This window comes from Melospiza georgiana, chromosome 5 (genome assembly GCF_028018845.1).
Source record: "Melospiza georgiana isolate bMelGeo1 chromosome 5, bMelGeo1.pri, whole genome shotgun sequence".
Classification (NCBI taxonomy): domain Eukaryota; kingdom Metazoa; phylum Chordata; class Aves; order Passeriformes; family Passerellidae; genus Melospiza; species Melospiza georgiana.
Genome location: NC_080434.1, coordinates 24,486,898 through 24,507,150, shown reverse-complemented (window position 1 = coordinate 24,507,150; position 20,253 = coordinate 24,486,898). Strand labels below are relative to the sequence as shown.

General features: G+C 37.4%; 1 protein-coding gene across 2 annotated transcripts in view; it reads left to right on the top strand.

The window, feature by feature from the left end:
• CCSER1 (coiled-coil serine rich protein 1) overlaps nt 1-20,253 on the top strand; it is a 616,342-nt gene that overhangs the window by 229,457 nt on the left and 366,632 nt on the right. For both annotated transcript variants that reach the window (XM_058025090.1, XM_058025091.1), the window contains exon 6: nt 19,798-20,008. In XM_058025090.1, coding sequence (XP_057881073.1) covers nt 19,798-20,008 — 211 coding nt within the window. The remainder of the gene's footprint in view (nt 1-19,797; nt 20,009-20,253) is intronic.

Here is a 20,253-nt window from a genome sequence, read left to right as displayed (position 1 = left end):
ATTTTGGAGTAGCAAAACATGTGCAGAAGTTGAAGTAAGGAAACAAAATTCAAAGGAATAGGTATGCAACCAAAGCATATTAACATACAGAGCTGGAGGTTTTGATAGAGTCTAGAATGAGTGCAGTAATAAAAGAAGACGGTTCAAGGTCGAATTGAAAGGTATCTGACGACTTTAAAGGTGAAAACTTTAGGCATGAGGAGAACAGCAGAAGAAGGTGAAATGAAAGGTTGCAAAATCACCAAATATTACAGATTCAGTCAGGCCTCTGAAAATTTCAGAGACCTGATGGCAAGTGTGACCACGGTAACAAATTTCTGTGGTGGTATGTTTTTCTTGGCAAAAGATTGGCAATGTAAGAGATAATGCTATGTTTTGTGAGGTGAGCAAACAAAATGAAGGAAGATATCAAAAGGGTATTGATGAAAGTAGAGAATGTAGATTTGGTTGAAGTAAAGAGGAAGGAACAAAAGGTAAAAGAAATAAAACCACAAAAATACTTTTAAAGCAGAGGTGATTAATCCAAAACTAAGGAACTACGCCTAGAAATGGATTTTAAACTTGAAAGATAAGGCTAAGGATTAACCTCTTCCCTGGAACAAATTCATCTTAGTAATTTCTTCTTCAGAGGGCTCATAATGGTAAATAGGATGCAACTGATCTGCTACCTCTCACTGGGCATTCTTCAGCTACATTCTGCCATGTTCTCTTTCAAACCACTGTCTAATATATCCTGTGAAGAAAAAACACAATTTACTTGACAGAGGAAAAAAAAAAAAGTAATAATTTTGAAGCTGTTGTTATTGTTTGTTTATTAAAAAAAGCACACTGACTCCAAACTTCTCATTGGAACATTTTCAGGTGCATTGACCCATGTAGAATTTTTTTTTTTGTTTAAAATAATTTTTTTTTCTACCACAAACTAGTACTGTAGTCCTGAAGGGAGCGGCTATAAGTATGGCATGGACTTCATAGATTAGCCCTTCCTTTCTTGTTTTCTTTGATTATCTTTTCCTGCACTGAATTGAACTTTTCACATATTCTCACCCATTAAAAAAAGCTTTTGGACTGCAGAGTCTACATGCGCTGTGCTCTTCCATTTACATAAACTCCTGTACAGAAAAAATATAGCTCAAACACCTGCAGTCATAAAAAGTCACTTCTGTCTCTTTTCTCTGGGATTTATTGTTGTATTATGTCATTTTGCCTGTATTTGAGTAAATGTTCAATTTCTTACTTTTCCACAAGTCTCAGAAAATTTCCCTTCCTGATATGTGATAGAAATGGTTCCTTATTACTTTTATTCTTGTAGCGTCACACATTGTGATGAAATTGCAGTAATAAGTCCAAGGGCAATCAAGAGATGTCAGGGCCTTGGGATGACTGGTTTATAGGTAAGGAGCACGAGCAGTAAAGCCTCTGTCCTACCAACTGCAGAGAGTGCTGTTGGAGGGAGCAGGCAGACCCCACTGACCTGTAACAGGCTTGGTGACTGCTGTCACCAGGAGAATTTTGGGTTCTTTACTTGTGGGTTGATTTACATGACACCAGGTGATCTGCCAAGAGATAGGGTACCTCTGTCTCAAAGGGACAAAAGAATCTTCATCCAAGAGTTAACAGGGCTTACTGAAATAGACTAAAACTAGATTTGGAGGACGAAGAGGGTAAAACCAGGCCTGGTAGTGATGAGCCATGGGATGGCCTGTCCCTCATTAAGGGGTTAAATATATTAGTTTTCAGCGCTCTTGAGAGTCATGAAACCAAGAGCAGCAAAATTCACACTGCTAGAGCTAAACTCTTGTCCAACTGTGAGTGTGTTTTTGATAGGGTTTAGATGCTATAGAAGTATAGCCCATGGCATTGACTAGCATTTAGACTGTAAGTGCAAACAGCCTTTAGAAATGTACTACCAAGGAGAGAGCTTTCCATTTAGAATATACCAACAGTTTTGTCAAGGAAAGAAAACACAGTCTCACTTTCTGCAACAAGCAGAAAAAAAAAAGCTATGCAAAGAATTTCAAGCTCTGAAGGGGGTTCCTTACTTTGGCTTTTCAGTAATGGCCTTACTCTAATCCAGAGCAGAAACTCAGATCACACATTTAAGTTGCTGTTTCAATATCACCAGAGCAATGAGGATAACAGGACATAGCAGACTCCATTCATGGGTTGCTTTGAACTTTTCAATGTGTGTTTATTCTGATTCAATACTGAAAACTTGTTTTTAACATTTCCAAGGAAAAAGAGGCTCTAAAAAGTTAGCTCCAACTGTTTGTTTGCAGTGCTAATTGGCATGCTTGCTTTTACAGTGAAAAATGAGTTCATTCGAGTAGAATTAAACAGCTGCTGTTAACAACTGAGCAATAAAAGAAAATCTAGTCTTTAATTTTTCTATTTCAGGTGTTCTGTATTTAACAGTGGTTCACCTGTCATCCAGAAAGCATACAAAGGTAATTTTGTCCTGACTAATAAAATTGGCACACTACATTGAAAGATTTATGTCAGTGTTTCAAGTGCAGCCAGTATGGTAGATTTTTGGAGAACTGAGGTGTCTCAGAATGTGTTCTGTTGAAAATCGTGTATGTAAAGGTGTCCATGGAGTGTTGCTGAGGGAGACAAGGAGATCACTATGGGGAAGCCAGTTCTTGTGTTTTGCCAGCAGGTTAGCCTGGCCATTGCCCCATCAACCTCACTTTGGAAGAGTTGCAGCAGCTTTGCCAAGCTTGCCTCAGTTTCAGAGATAACCTGCCACATCTGGTAGCTGCAGCAGTAGCTTACTTCATTCTTTGTCTTACCGATTTTCTTATTTTAGTGTCTTCTATACATCTTAGAGTAACCCCAAATTCACATCTGACTTCCTGCTGTTTCCTTTTCCCCCCGACTGCATTCCTGTTGGCATAACAAGCCCTTCTGGCACGCAACACTGAGAAGGCAATTTAAATGCAGGAGAACAAAGGTTCCACAATTTGAATTTTTCAGCTATGTACTTTATACAGAAGAGCATGTTTGGCACATTTTCCATAGGGAGTGAACCAAAGCCCTCTGTCTGCTGTACATTATTATAATGGGAAGTGTCCCTTTATGCGATCTTTAATATTTATTTTATAAGCTAACATCATGAAGGCTGAAACTCTGTCGTTGCTATTTATACTGTATTTGTGCTTTGAGATAAAAAAGAAAAGCATCTGCATGGAAAAGGCTTATGGGAACGTTCATACACGAAGATTTTTCATCCTGGGGTATGAAATGTGTTATATAAAAAGCAACAAGAAATCTTAATCCTGTTTATGCTTCCCAAGTTCCCTCTGGGCTTTAAATTTCTCTGACAGTGGAGACTGAACTCTTTATGAAAACATTAATGGTTAGAAAGGATTTCCACATTAAGTGAAATAAATAGTTGGATTTTATTCCGAATGAGATTGTATAGAGTGACTTGATTCACCTATTGCTTTTATGCACTTTTCCTACAAGGATGTAAACGGATAGGTGTAAATGTCAGGTCTGCAAATGAACACTGCATGGCACAAAATCTTCCTTTAACTTCTTCATCTGATTAAAATATTTTACTGATTATCCAATTAGAATTGCAGCAGCAATTAGGTAATATTTGAAATTTGTAAGATTATTATTGGGAATGGTCCTATGCAGAGCCAGGCATTGCACTGGATGATTCTTGTGAGTTCCTTTTTACTCAGCGTATTTTGTGTTATCTATCCATTTCTTCTCTTCTTTCCCCATATTACTTCTGTATAAAAAAATTCTCCTCAGCTGAGCAGCTACTTCTCTCCATTTTGTCCCATGTGCGAGAATGATGTGTAACATGTATCCCGTCATTTTATTTCTACTGTGTAGGAGGGTATTTAAATAAAATAAATTTGAAAAAATTACTAAATATTTCTAGATATGAGCTAAAAATATTTAGAAGATTAATGTCATGGCTGTAATTTGAAAAAAATTACAGAAAGGGAATACTAGAGAAGGAACCAGTCGTGCCACATTTTAAGTCTGTTTTTAATTTTGTTTTCTAGACTAAAGACTAAAGCTAATAAGTTTTTTAACCTCTCTAGAATGTGTAGTGAAATCAGATAAATCTGAGTGATGGTTTCATAAAAGTAATAAATCTGGATGAATTAGTGTTGAATTTCATGATGTCATCAGGATTTCTTTCTTTTTTTTTTCTTTTTGTTAATGAAAAGGTATTAAAATGCCAGTTAAACTCTCCCCTTGTTTTTGTTAAACAGTTTTTACAGATTAACTGGTTGCTTGCTGAAATGCTTTGATTTTTATTTTGAGATCTGATATAGAAGTTCTTGGGCTGGTTTTGGCTGGGGTAGAGTTATTTTTTTCTTAGTTGCTGCATTGGGCTATGTTTGAATTTGTTCTGGAAAGGGTGTGAGGTGGTGAGGGTGCCCTAGGAGCTGGGAGGGGACACAGCCAGGACAGGTGACCCCAGCTGACCAAGGGGATGTCCCAGACCATGTGGCAGCTGCTCAGCACATACAGCTGGGGGAAGAAGGAGGGAGTGGAGATGTTTGAACTGATGGTGTTTTCCTTCCCAAGTCACTATTGCATGTGATGGAGCCCTGCTCTCCTGGGAATGGCTGAACACTTGCCTGCCCGTGGGAAGGACTGAATGAATTCCTTGCTTTTTTCTGCTTTGCTCATGTGCACTGTTCTTGCTTTACCCATTAAACTGTGTTTAGCTCAGCCCACAAGGATTTTTTCACTTGGACTCTTTGATTATCTCCCCTATCCCACTGGTGGGGGGTGCCAGCTGGGGTTCAAATCCTGCCCTGCTTAAGTCAGTTTTGATGAAAAGCATAATCTATGCCTGAGATTTTCATCTGTGTGTGGGTGACAATGATTTTTGGCTGTCAGTCAGGGCTTGCCTGCAGCTGTATGCTTGCCTCTTAGTTCTTAGTCAGTCTGCTTGGAGCTGTATAGTATCACAGGTGATGCTGAACTGAAGTGGATCTTAAAATACCTATATTTAGTCTCCTTTGTCCTGTCACTTACATGTGCTTTCACTGTGGGACTAGGGCAGGTTTGTAAAACTGGGTTGTGATTCCCTCTTTCTGGATTTTGGATTGTCCTCAGTGATAAACTAAGTCACAGAAGTGAGTGTTCCACCAGTTGCCTCTCATCACTGGGTACTCCAGATAACTGTCAATGTTTACACTTGCTTTCTGTTGCTCTTCAGAGCTGTCATTCTCTGTGTCAAATTGCTCTTACTGTAAATTTCATACTCAGTTATTGATTTTTATCTTCTAAACTGGTTCATATTGTATTTATTTATTTACCAGTGCTTCAGTAAAGGTTTTATTTTAGCTTCAGTTCCTTATGAAATGCCTGTTTGATGTTTATTTGTCTTTCCAATCATTACTGCTACTAGGAAACAGTGATGAGTAGTGGATTGATAATGTGGTTTGGCTCTTGGGCTTTGATGCTTGGTAAGATTTTTCAAAACAGAGCAATAACAGTTTGGAAATAATATCCAGAACAGAAGTCGAATTTGCTGGTTTTTTGCTTTCAAGTAGCAAAAAATACTCTTTTTTGGCCTTCTTTGCTTCCAAGCAGCCCTCCCTAAAGAGCAGGGGAAAACTGTCATTTTGATCTTCAAACAATATTTATATATTTTTATTACTGTATTCCCCAAATGAGTTGCAATGCAGGAACCTCTTTGCCCATTTGCAAGGAGTTGTCTCACAAGCAAGTGCAAGGGGGAAGTATAAAGAAATGTTAGAAAACAGTAGCAAGGAAAATTGTTCTTGAATGTCTTTGGTAGAATCAAGGAAACAAATAACAAGGCTTTTAGCCAGGTGTCTTCACCTGGAACCACTGAAATCACTCTTTGCCATCTGTCTGGCATTTCTGGAGTATGTTTGGAAGGATAGTTTGGGGGATTAGCAGCACAAAATGAGGTGATAATTTTTTTTAATACCCTCTGCTTTCACACATAAGTCCTTGAAGCAGGGAGTATTTTTGATTATATGCCCTTTTTCACTTGTTCTGCCTGTTTTCACCTGAGCCCCTGCATCGAGTCTGTGGCTGAGAGCTTCCTCCCACTCTCCCCTACCTAAGTGCAGTTTGTACACCTATGCCAGGAATCTTGGATCAGTCAAGAAACAGCATCAATTACCTCATGCAGTAAATCCAAGTAAATTCAATGAGTTAGTTTGTATAACATTCACACCTTCACATCATTAGTGAAAGTTGTTTTTTCATCTAAAATGTTCCCTTCATCAGCAGTAGCCTTTGTCACGTCAGGTAGAGACCAGCATTACCCTACATGGAGCTCATTTTACATACCTAAAACCTCATCCTGATTTCTACAACCACAGAATAGAGGGAGGCAAAATACACTTCTGGTTGTGATGCCCTGCAGTATTGGGTTTGGCATTGCCATGTCCCTTGTACCTTTAGCATCAGGGTAAATGATGGAGCACCACTTGACTAAGCTGACCTGTTCTGGAAGCTATGGGCCCTACAGATCCCAGTGCAAGAGCTGCCCCTACTCTGCAGTATTTTTAGTAGAAGACTTTTTCAAAAGTTCCTTTTTAAACTCTGCTTTGTCACTCAAATACTGACTGCAAGTTACCTGAAAATGGACTTTTTTTTTCCACTTAGATGTTGAAATTTGAAATTCAGTGGAGAAAGTCAGGAGAGACCACAGCAGAAGTTGCACAAATAGTGTGATAAACTCTGAAATGTCTCAGCAGAATATGAAATTGCTTTTGATCTCACTCTTAGCTGGAACATGCACAGAGATAGACTGCAGGAACATAGGTGAAATAGTGTCCCCCAGGCTGGGAAGAGGATGTCCTTCAACAGTACCTCCTTACATGTTCCCTCTAATTTTCTTACTCTCTAAGAACTTAACGAGAAATATTTTATGTGTTATTACCAGCATTTGGATGTAGGACTGCCTTAAAATTGCTGTCTCTCTAGCCAGTAGGGCTAATGAGAAGCTCAGTACTTCTTTTCAAGGAGTAGTTTAGTGTGATGATAAAATGTGCCAACTTAATCAGTGATATAAAGTAGAATCCTTGCCTACGTTATGTTATTAAGATTCCAAATATTTCTCCTATAAGAGCAGTAGCCCCAGGTGTTATTTGTAATTGATATTTCTAAATTTCTTCTTTTAAACTGGACACTGCTATTCAAAAACTTGAAGAGATTTTTCCTAGTTTAGAAAGAGAAATTTGTATTTCAGTGGCAAATAGGTTTTTGTCTTTTAATTTACATTGTGTCTGAAATAAGCAGTGCACTCAGCCAGGGCTTTCATTGTTTTTGCTGACAATACCAAGAATAAAAGAGGGAACATGTACAGATACTCATAAAAATGACAGAACTTCCAGCTACCAGACATCTCTAATACTCATTTTGCACCTGTTTCTATTGATAATCTTATGGGTTATAAGCAAAAACACTTGTGGTTTGGTTTAGTTGGTTAAATTCCTGGAATTTTTTGAAAAAAGAGAATGTATGTATTTTCCAAACTTCCACAGTTTTCATTGATGAAGATAGATATAGAGACAGGTGTAGGCATATCAGTGAAGGTGTGGAATTGGTATTTTAACACTTCTGTTATTCCTTGCCATTTACAACTGTAGTTTCTCACTGAGTGTTGATGTACGGGGGTTTAAAGCCAATTAAAATGCTAGGGTTTTTTTTTTTTTTTTCTAAAAAACTTGTAGCACACAAACAATTGAAAATAAAGTAATTAAGAACAGAATGCTCAGCCTGTTGTTTTAGATGATGCTGAGGGGAAAAATGTTGTCTACACAAATAACATTACTGGTTGTCCCAGTCAGCCAAGCAGGATGAAAACAGTGTGGTAGAGGCTAATCAAGATACACCATCTAAAACTTTCTTCCTTACAACTTTTATTTGTTTCAGTGGCTGCCTCAACAGTTATATTGATACTGCTATGTCTGCAGTAAATATGCAAGTGAATTCTCTGCCTCATGTTCTGAAGGGATGATCATTTATTCTTTTGTGTAAGTTAATTGTCCTTATAGGATCCACAGGGTTCCTCCCTGTTGGTAGTGAGCTGATCACAGTTTGGAAAAGGCAAAGTCTACTCTTTCGCTTAAAGGCGTGAGAATTGCAATTATTTCTTTGGTTATCCTCACTTCATTTGTTCTAAAAATGAAGTTAATATTCCTGTTGCATCAGCTTTACATTTCCACATTTTCTCTCCTCTTCATTATTGCAAGAGAACATGGCTTGTACCCCGTGCAAGTTTTGCATGTCAAAAACTCCACTAGCTTATCCTGAGGAGGAAGAATAAAGATATCTTACTTTTCACTGAGAGTTTTAAAAATGCCAATCAGAGGTCCATCCAGTAGGCTTGGACTGTTTTATCTCTGTTTTCTGGCACATGGATAAAAGTGTTAGCCATCTAACTTCTGGCTTTTGCCTGCATTTAAATGACTTTCTTCACTCATCTCTGAGTTATTCTAGTCACAGCCTTTATTCAGGAGACAACAATCTGCATTAGGTTAATTATTTCTTACTGCATTTTCTGTTTTTTAAAGTAATTAGTAATATTACAAGATTAAGTAATTTAGAAGAGATTTTTTCTTAATCTGTGCTTTGATCTAGGCATTTCTGTTTCTTTGTCTTTTTCCAACATTGCACTTGTTCCTGAAAATGAAAAAAAACCAACTTGATAAATGATGTTGTGTAGAAGAAATGCCGGCTTCAACCCATCAGGGTTCATTTAGTCTGAAAAATGACACTGAAATTTCAAAATGCTGCTTCTAGAACTAATAAAAATGTCTCTAAGGGGAAGCTTATTTATTTAATTCTCTGCTGCTAGGTTTTGCTGGCAAGCTTTGTGTTGTGCTATATGACTCTGGCCGATCTGAAAATGCATTTCAGCAATATATGGACAGTAGTTGTGTTGGGATGGGGAAAAGCGTATGGATTATGCTTGGAGTTCTGTTGAAACCCTCCTACTGCTGATGGTCAGTCTCTATCTCTGTTGTCAGTGTAGTTTGACTGTGCTTAATTATGTCAGTTTGTTGTGCTGCCTGCATGGAACCCTTCAGGGGAAAGCTGGAGGCTTGTTGGGGTGTGTGTAAAGAGTCAATCTCCTTCCTTTGAGGGAACAGCTCCTTTGCAGTTTTGGGAGGTTGCTGCCAGATGTTAAGTGTGGCAGATGCAGGTACACAGGCTCTAGGTACTGTAGCAGACCAACCAAGTGAGATGGAATAAAAAATTTCAAGGACAGATATCCCTACTCTTCAATATTGCCTCAGAGGAATATGAATAATTTCTGACCACTCAAAGAAGTGACTACAAATACACATTCTGCATGCCATAGGACTTCAGTGCCTTCTTTCCTGTCTGAAGATTTGATCAGACTTTCCATCAACTTACTGTTACAACCAGTAAGAGGAACTTTAGGTTACGTGGTAAAAATCTTTATACCTGGCTTGATGCAGACTAAAAGACATGACATTTGGATTTTGGGGGCCTAAGAGCTGTGTTTATTAAGTGAATGCTGCTAGTTTATCTATTTTTTGTAACATCAGGAGTTCCTGTAATAAAGGTGGGACAGACTTTTTTAGCAGGATCACAACTTTGTGTTGTGATAGGACAAGGTGTAATGTTAGATAGAAGGAAGAAGTGTTTTAGAATAAGGGTGGTGAGGCACTGGAACAGCTGCCTAGAGGGGTGGTGGATGTCCCATCTCTTGAATGGAAACATTGAAGGTCAGGCTGGATGGGGCTCTGAGCAACCTCATCTAGTTGAAGATATTCCTGCACATTGCAGGGGGATTGGAGTAGATGACTTCTAATCATTCCTTATAGCCCAAATCTGTCTATGATTCGACAGTTGTCCTCAAAATGTTTCATTGTGTGTTCAAAGCTGATGTGTTGTTTTCCTTAAACAAAAAGAAAACAACCCAAACAACCAAACCAACAAGCCCAAAATAAAAAATAAATTAAAAAAACCCCACCCACAACAAAAGAAAAAGTGACTCAAGTCAAATAAACAAAGAAAAATGGCCTTGCCACAAAAGGTTCAGACTCATAAGTCAAGCAGTAGTCAACCTCAAAGACTGTACAGTGTCTCTATGTGCACAGGTGTAGCTTTTAGATGCTTTGTCTTCTGCATCCAAAATCTATAGGGTGAGCTTTGATCAAAATGTCATGCTGTATCTGGCAGCAGTGTGGGCCAGAAATTGACATTTTGTGCATTTTATTTTTAAAAATGGAATTTTTTCCAAAAGCTGGAGTCATACTGTGAGGTGCCTTGAAAATAAATGAGTTGGCAGGTCCAGTTTCAATATCAGTCTAAGTTGAGCTACAGGCAGCAAGTTTTAACATACACTCCAGTAATTATTAGGGTTGCTCTCCTGCCAAAATCAGTAACTAAAAGAATTAATTATGCTATTATGTAATGTACATTTAGGTTTTCACAGAAGAAATGCTACAAATTCTATTATAAATGAATAATCACACTAAATTTTTAATAACTTTCTTACAGCAACTTTTACAAGTGTGTTTTTTCATTATCATATTTGTTGCAAGCTTTAATAAATTAACGGCACAAGTTATTGCAGTAATGCTAAATTAAGAGAAATTGTATTCTAAATATAACTGTCATTTACTGCTTAAAATTTAAAAATGTGTAGTGTAAAAGGATTTAGACATCAGACATCCAACCCAAATCATGGATTGTATGTTTTCAGTGAGATGTGGCTTTTCTAAGCTTGTTTTGTTTTGCACAATATTGCTCTTCAGGTTATTCTCAGCCTTAAACTGCAAACTGGCTCTGTAAACTACAAGCTGCTGCAGTAACCCCATATATTCAGGTAATTCAGAGTCCCCAAACTAGAGAATGTAGCAACCAGAGAGTCAACAGCTGAAATGAGCATTGAATTTTAATATGACAACCTCAAAACTCAGTGTTAAAAGGCAGTAGACCTGATGCCCTCAACGTGAAGAGAGACAGGAGACATTGCAGAAAGAATGAGGCTTCTGATGGGACATGGTGTGTAGGCACTTACCTGTCAAGCAGTGTTGCATCAGAACAAAAATATTGCAAGCATGAAGAGCTGAGCTAGTATTGAAGTTTTAGCATGCTTATTTCCTCCTCTATGCTGGTGTACAAATAAATATTTAGAGATCTCTTCAGTGTGATTCAAAGATCTGAGTTTGGGTCCTTCCTAATCAACCAAACCAAAAACCATTGTCTTTTTCATTTGTTTCTGGCCTCAGTTTGACAATTCATTATATTTTCTTTTTCACAGCAGGCCACATTATGGGGCAGAGAAGGTACAAGAAATGTTTTCTTCTGTAAAAGAGCAGTATGGAAGCACTACTGCAGTGGTCTAATCAAATGAAATTAAATATTCTGATTATTTTTAATGAGTTATTTACAATCAAAAATAAAAACACTGAAGGACCATACTGGCAAAGTCAAAGAAATCTCCTGTAGGCAGGCTAATTTCACCAGATGATAAAATAACATGTTTCTGCTGTGGCACTTAGTGATTGATAACGTCATGTGAGAACAAAACAATTAGGGTAATTTACACATTAATTAGTTTATTGCTTTCTTTTTGTTTGGTCTCTAATGCCTTTGTTTAAAAAATTGAGCGTGTGCTGTTGCAAGGCTTTAATTTCACTAATGAGGTTCCAAGTGCAGACATTGCAAACACCTGCCTTGTAAGTGAAAGTATTCTGTGTTATTTTAAGCCCTCTAGTTGCTTGAGAGGACACTCCCAAGGAAGCAACACAAGGGTCTCACAATGTAGCCTTTTATCCCTGTATGTAGCTGGGAATTTTTCTGGAGTTATTGGCCTCTGTTTGTGCTGGGGGCAGTTTTTGTAAGTTGCTGTCTGGAGCTGTGCAGTGTTGAGGAGGGGAGGAGAGATTTTGAGCCTTTGGAAGGTGAGTGGTTCCTCAGAAATCTTTGTGCTTGTGAGGCTCTCAGACTCTTGTATTTCAAGATGATAGAATGTGAGCTGTTTTTTCACTGAAGCAATAAACTAGCACGGGTGCTGGAATTCTTGTGTTGTTTTGTTGCTTTTGTGTGGCTCGCACTTCCCTAATGTTCCCCAAAACTTTAAAGAAGAATACAATAGGACCTTGAAAAAAACAGCTTGTAGACAAATATCTTCAAGAATGGGTATGTAGTTACATACATGGTCTGGATTTCTTTATAAATTATGTTCCTGAATCCATTACATGCTTTCAGTTATTGGTCATAAAAGAGAATTTAACATAAAAGCTTTTTTAATGTTAACATTAGGTTCCAACTGTTGTATGTGATAATGAAAAAGGGTGGATTTTAAAGGTGCAGTTTCCTCCTGACATTTGTAAAGTTTGCTACATACCATAGGTGGATGGTATCCTCTGAATTTAGATGCAACAGTTTTCTACTCCTTATTGTAAAACTGCTAGAGGAAAGGGAGAAGGGATACATTGGTTTCATCACATATTTTCACCAAAATAGAAGCTCATTGTGTCGATTCCATTGAAGAGTATTGAAAGGTATCATTGCTCAGAAAGCTGTGTTTGTAATCAGTGAGTATTTTGGAGATAGTGTTCTGCTACTTAGTTTATATTTCACTTTCAAAATGCAGATTTAATTCTAAATTTTAGAGTTACTAATTGGACTTTTCTGAACACCCACACAGTTTTAAATACCTAATTGTTGTACAGGGCATCCCTTAACTGCTCAGCTCCTCTGACATTTTCTTCTTTCTCTGAGTCTCTGCCATCTAATCGTGTAGGCCTGGGCATTTTTGCTAATGGAGGAAAGTATGTGGCTGTAGCATGATAACTGTAGGATGATTCTTTAGATGTCTCTATCTGGTTTTAAGCCCTGGCAGAAACTTAGACATTTCTGTGAGTGAATCCAATCCAGGAAGATGTCCCTGAGTCACCTGATGAGCGGAAGACAGGCAGAGTTTGGGATCAAGGGAGAGATGACAGAATGCTGAAGGTATTTTAGTAAATATTAATTGGACCTTTTTAAAATCTGTTATGCATCTCAGATGAACCTCTTGGCCAACACAAGCAATAATGAATTGCTTGCTTGCTCCACAGAAGTGTTTTTAATGCTTAATAGCTCATCAAAAGATAATATCTTGGGTTAGGCTGTAATAATATGATTAGGTGCTTCCCAGGTACTTAAACACCAATTCAGACAGGTCTTGAAGTGAGTGGCTTGTCTCCTTTATGAGGTATATGAATTTTCCACTTAATTTTCTGCTCTCACTGGAAATCCATCTTAGTCTGTCTTGTCCATATCTGTGAATTCTATTTAGCACTAAGCAAACATAACCTTTCCTGTTAGCATACCAATTTTCCCACTAAAGCCTATACTAACAGTTCAGTACCTTCTTATTGAGCACAGAAAATTGCTTGCCTTTTCCTTCTTTCATTTAAAATGCACATAATTTTGATCAGTATTTCATAAAGTTTTGATAGCAAAAAATACTACCTGTAGTAGGAAGCTTTTGACAGTTTGTTTTCAAGTAATGAAACCTAGTTTGGTAACTGAATGAAAGGAATGTACCACTTGTGCTTCTTAGAAGGCAGTCATCAAATCCAATATCCATTGTGATTTTACAGGGTTTTTTTTAACCTAATAAAAGCTTTAAAGTTTAATGTTGCATCTGCACATTTTCTAAAGGAAAGACTGAAGCATTTAGGGCAAAGGTGAAGAGAAATGTTGTTCTGATCTAGAAGGTGACAGTGACAAAACAGATTTGCCCCTCATTTTTTCCCATTTCTCCCAATAGTATCAAGTTTTCTGGACATTTTTCAGCGCCTGTTGTTAATAGATTAGATCAAGATGTTATGGTTCTAGTCCCAGGTCAGCTGAGGTGATCCCATTGTGTGGAGTGCATTTGGAGTGAGACTTGGAGAGAGCACCAAGTGTATTCAGCCTTAGTCTGTGCTGAGGCAGCATCCAGTCAGAAGTGTGTAGTTTTTACAAACACTGCAATGTCTGCAGGGAGATGTATCCTTTGTCCAAATAAAAGAATCACAGGGTTGGAAGAGAGCTTAAAGATCATCTAGTTCCAACTCCCCTGCCGTGGACAGGAATAGGCAAAACTTATATTTTTTTTAATATCCTGAACAGAGACATAGTGTTAATTAGTAGTTGTAAAATGGTTTCAAGAGTGAGCTCCTGCTGACTTGTTTTTTTCAGGAGATGGGGAGGAATTTAAAAAGACTGAAGCTACCAAAGTCTCAGTGCCAAGCCAGCCTCATTTACTTTTGCTGGTTTGTCTTTGTTGCTTTACTTACTACTGCTCTCTTAATATTTGAAAGTGAAAAAGCCCTGCTGGTCTTTTCCAAATAGCTATTATTTGAAGATTATCTGATTATTCATTACATTATCTTATTTTATTTTTTACATTTAATTTTCCTAATAGGTTCCAGGAGGAATAAAAGGGCTGAAGTTTGAAGTGTTGTGTGCTAGATCAGGGGATATAAACAGAGCTCTTAACTCCTGTGGAGTTTAGAGAAAGAAATGCTTGACAGGCCCTTAAGAGCAGTACTTTACCAGCAGCTGAAAGATGGAGGGCTTTTAAAAATTTTTAAAATATTTTTAAAATAAAATTTGATCTGTAATGTTGATCACCATGTTCTAGCCAAAGTATATCTTTATGACTGTGATATAAACCTTGGAAAGAAAAGCAGTTTCAATGGAAAAGGTTGACAGTCTCTTAACTTGGAGTAGCACTGGCCATTAGAGTTTTGTGTGCACACTTGTGTGGGGGTGGAGCGTTTGATAGTGACAGATACTGGACATCATTTCTCTGAAAGGCTGACCTTGAAAAATCATGGCATCAATAGAGGATCCACAGCTCTCAAAGCTGTAAAATGTCTAACAACATGTACCTTATGACACACTGATGTACAAGATTCTGAAATCTTATCCCTGCAACTTCTGAAGCAGTTTCTGTTAGAACAGAAGCAATGTTGAGAAATTGTGAGACAGAGAGAGGTAGAAATTTTGATGCCAAAGAATGCTAATACAGGTAATTAGCCAAGAGTTTAAGTTCTGGTTAGCTTTTTATTTTAATATTGCAATGCCTGTGTTTTCAGAACTGAGTGAGGAGTTGGCCAATTTTTTTATCCTCCCTGACTACGTCTTGAGAACATTTAGGCACCTCGCAGGACATTATTTTGTATCTTCATTAATGTAATATTCAGAGACATGCTTTTTAAAGTCTTAGCCTTAATTCTGCTAAATGTGGTAAGGGGCCTTTGCTTTTTTTTTTCCAAAATATGTCCCTGTATTTTGGTAGAAATTTATGGGGTAGAAAATGTACATTACTAGATGATATTAGTAAGAGATCACTCAGAGATTAAGATTCAGTATGGGATTATAGTAGGTTTTCACAGGTGATGTACTTTGTTTTAGGAAAGCCACAGAGGGCTTCAAACTGCATTTTGGAAGTATTTGAGGTAGGCAGCTTTTCCTCTAAAAAGCAGAAGCAATTGCTCTTACCTGTCTTATGTGGGCCAGCTGAGGGATATTTATCAAAATAATAATTAGTTAATTCTCTCAAGCAGGAAGACCTATTTACTGTTAATGAAGAAACAAAAAATCTGGATGGGAGAAAGCCTTCAATCCATATTTCTTTCTAGATTAATATGAAATAGGATTTCAGGACATAACCTCTGTAGGAAACTAAAAACATCTTTCTTCTGATGTAAAAGGATGGGCCAAGCTATAGACAAATGAGAGCTACTTGTTTTTTTTGAAAAATTTACCAAGACCAAATTTTTATGTGTTTATATATATGTATGATATCTACAACTATATATATATAAACACACAGAGAGAGCTATAAAAATACATGTGTGTATATACATGATATCTTGATAAATATTTACACACACAGCTGCACACTTAAACGCTGCAGATTAGAGATTTAAGGCTGTTTATAAGACCCTGCTTTAGAAGATAAGCCCTGAGGGGAGAAAGAAAGTGTGTTCAGCTCTTCTCATAGAGTCTGGGGTCTTATGCTTGGCGTTCAGAGCCTTCCTGATGCCAGCAGTGTTACATGGGTTCTCCTCTGTTAAGCTGATATCAAGAGAAGCAGACTCAGGGGAACCAATTGTATTAGTTTAGGCTAATTCTGATTTAGCAACATCTTGAGCACTGCTGATGAAAACTAAGAAGATTAAAGTCCACATAATCTGGGGATCTTTATGTAAGTGAAGTTCAAATTACCATAAGCTCTTCAAATCATTGATCTGAGGATCAGTAAGAAGGGAAGAATGACTTAAACAAGCTCAAGCTGCAAATCCATGTCTTTGGGTCCCCTTTCTTTTTTTTTTTTCTTTCCTTTTTCCTCTCTTTTCCCTTCATTCCTAATTTTTTTTAATAAAATGCTATAAGAATTCTTTCATAAGGGAAAATTTGTTTTGTTCTACCTTCCTAGGGAAAAGGAGCTTTCAAAGGATCTGCACAACTGTGTCTCTTACTCAGTTAACATGTGGTTACATTGGATTGATGGAGGCTATTAAATGCTGAAAGCCACTGATTGATTATTTTAATGCTAGCATACTATTTCAATAAAGACTGCTTTTGAAATAGAAATCTGCCTTAATGACACTACCATTTTACTGACTGTGGATATTGTAGCTTCTAATTTGTTGTATCAATTAGGAATGAGGGAGTAGATTTGTGATGCTCAGTGGATATGTCCAGATATATAAGAAACAAGCCAGCAGGACCAAAGTACGAAGTACCCTTGAGTTGCACGTTTTCAGTGTATTTAATATTTACAGATTGTAACAAGGTTTCTGTGGATTTTCTGACCTTATGGTGGCAGTAATTCTACTAACATTGTGTCCTTTTCTCTGTTATCATTCACGGCTCCATTGCAGTGCTCAGGGATTTGAGGTGAGCTCTATATGGGATGGTACTTGAGTGCACATCTGCACCACTGACACCCTCCAGAATGGAGTGGAATAATCCAATTTACCTGTAGTGGCAACCAAACCATGCCAGGGAATCCTTGGGAAAAGTGGTAACGGGGTTGGTTTGAGCCATTTCAGAAGCGTTTTGAAACTTCTGACTTCCAGTGCTCAGAACATTTTCAGGTGTGGTTTTGTTGAAGTAGGAATTTAGCCTGAGTGTATGGCAGGTGAATTTAGAGCTCACGCTGTAGCCATGTGTTTAAAAGTGGCTGAATTGCCTTTCTGAAATACTGTATGTTGATAGTATTATGTAGTTAATGTTGTCATTTACAGGAAATACATTGCTTTGGTCATTAAAATAGAACTTTTGAGGCTTTGTTCCAAGGACTTAAGAAGTTTGTCATAGATAATATTTGGCTGTGAAATGTTTTGATTAAAATAAATGCATGTTAGGAAGGTCAAGGTGTCTGGCCCTCTGTAAGGAGCTCCTGCACTACCAGTCAAGAAACCAGCCCTACTTTTCACTAAAGTGAAAGTTCTAATTTAGGAATAATTGGGTTGTTTTGGGTTTTTTTCCCTTTCTAAATGTCTATTGCTGCTTTGAGATGAATTGCAGTGGATTACTGCAATGATAATGTAACAGACCACCTAGAAGCTGATAATAATGAACTTGATGGAATACCTTTTCTGGAACGAAGCTTAAATGAGCTTTTTTTTTCTGCACCAAGTAGAATGAGTTGTATCAGAGAGTGCAGAGTTTTTCTGTCACAGATCAGTTAAAGTCCCTCTGAACTATCAAGAAGGGCTATAACCTGAATGCTTTCTGTGTACCATTGAACTCTGAGTCACCATTTTCAAGAAACAGCTGAGTCAGATCTTAAACTCTTAAGACTTTGAGTGGTAATGTATTATTACAGTGCTTTTCTTACTTTAGTGCAAGATTCTGTGTTTGAAGAGATGGCAGTTTTATGTGTTGAACAGTGCGATAGCAAAGTGAAACCCACTGAAGTAACTGAAAATATTGTCTTTATTTGAAATTCAAAATTGCTATATTTCCAGTACATCTATAGTTTATACATAAACAATGTATCTCTTCCAGGGGGGATGATAGTTTTCCAAGAACACCGCTTATTTTCTCCTCACAGGAGAGCAGGGCATGGCTGGTGATACCAGGGGCTTCTCTCTGATGTTGGGCATTAAAAGACTCCTCCTGGGAGACAGTACTTCTCCAATTGGCTCCTTCTCAGGGCCAGGATGGGACCCACACAGAATGCCTGTAGAGGAATATGAGGAAGATGAAACTGCAGTGGGAATTATGAAGTGAATGTATAGAATATTTTAAGGAATACTCCGCCTTCTAGTCTGCAGGTGCTGGGTGGGGAAGAAGGAGAACCTTCTTGTTTCATCTTAATTTAAATAATGTGCTTTTCCGGATACATACATCTTATGCAAGTGTAGATTCCAATAGTTTGCATATGGCTTCTTTTATAAACCTTTAAAAGTGGTCTATGTTATGATATGTCAGTTTCATAAGTTGTTTTTTCTTGGTGTGATTTATTCCTGGATCTTGTTTAAAGGCTATAAAACATCAGTGATTTAATATCCTTCAATCAAAAGCAACTTTACAATCCACCTCATGTTTTTATTTTAAAGGTTGCAAAATGCTCCATTCAAATATGCTTCAGTGCATTTTAAAATTAACACACACTAATTTTTGTTCTTTTCTGAGTCTTGAGGAGCCTGAAATTTTAGTTCCATTGGCCAACATGAGGATCTGTCTGTGTGTGTGATCTCTGTGGTACATGGCTTGATCTAACATGGTTTTTTACTGCATATTACATAGCTTTCTAAATATAAAAATGAACCATCCATAAAAGATAGTTATAGTATCCTAATTTCCAGTTTTTAGTATGATAGGGAATTGCTTAAGAAATCACATTAATCTGGTTTTGTCTGTGGATCCTATGAAACTAAAGCTAAGGAAAGACTTATGTGGGAAAATGTTCTTTGTCCTTCCAAACTATGGCAGAATCAGTTTTGTGTTGCATAAAAATTCAAATGAAATGGAAAATTGGAACAATATTTTAAATGAATAATAATTGTGATTTTCTTCACTGCTTGTGTGCTAGCATCTTTAATTGTACTGAGTTAATTTAGTATGACTTTCTTCATCATGGGAAAAATGATTAGATTACTTGTTCTGATATTAAAGGAAGATAGTGTGTAAGCAGGAAAATAATGATCTTTCATTACCTTTCAAGTCCATCAAAATCTCTGTGTCTTTAATTGATTCTCACTCACAACTTACTGGTTTTTTTGTTTCATGTTCTGAAAATATAGCTTTAGTAGTAACTAAAACTAAGAGTGAGTGCAGATTAATTAAATTCCATATTCCATTTCATACAATAGTAGATTCATCTTATGTCACTGGGCAAGCCCAGAAGGGAGGGGTTTGTTTCTTTGTTTGTTTTTCTTTTTTTTGTTTTTTCCAGTTTTCGTTTCTTTCTAAGCTTTAAGTCAACGTGCACAGAAGATTATGATTTGACTTAGCTTCTGAAAGCGCATGACAGATTCATTTTTTTGTAAAGCTCAACTGAAATATAATAGACCTGTAGAAGTTTTGCCTATAGGGTATTTTGTTTTAAGAAAATTACTTTCTTTTGTAGGGTGTGAGCTAGAACATGGTTTTAATTCCTGTAGAATATGGTCCTTTTATAAATGTGTGTTTTATTGCTAGCGCCATATGGCTGCAAGTATGTTATAAAGACCGTTCATGGTAGTGGGCTCTATAAGCAAATGTGTGTGTCTTTAACTTCAGAGGAATTACCATCCCCAAATTATTAGTTCTTTTTCATATTTTAGTGTTGACCTTTCTGTTTTCTCTCACAAGGAATCTGTCCTTGAAGCTGTCGAAGGAGGTGGAGCAAGGAGAAGCCAGGCACCCCCGTGTCAGCCAGCTGGCTGGCAGCCCGTCTGTGGAGTGGCCTTTCACTGGGCTGGAAGAAGGTGGGGGCATTGAGTCTCTGCCCTTCAGACTGATGCTCCAAGACTGCACGGCTGTCAAGACATTGCTTCTGAAAATGAAGAGGGTTCTGCAAGAGGTAATCACCCACTTATTTGTTAGATTAATATATTTCGGCATTAATGAACTAAGCAACAGAAAAGGGTCAGTAAAGTTTATGGACTTAATGTATTTTAATATGTCTTGAATACATGGAATTGATGCAGAAGTATAAATAGTCATGCCTGAACATGGTGAAGGTCAGAAAGTTTATACTTGAGCAGAATTTAAATGATCCTACTATCTTGCTGTCCAGAGTGTAAAGCTTTTTTTGAGCTTTTACTA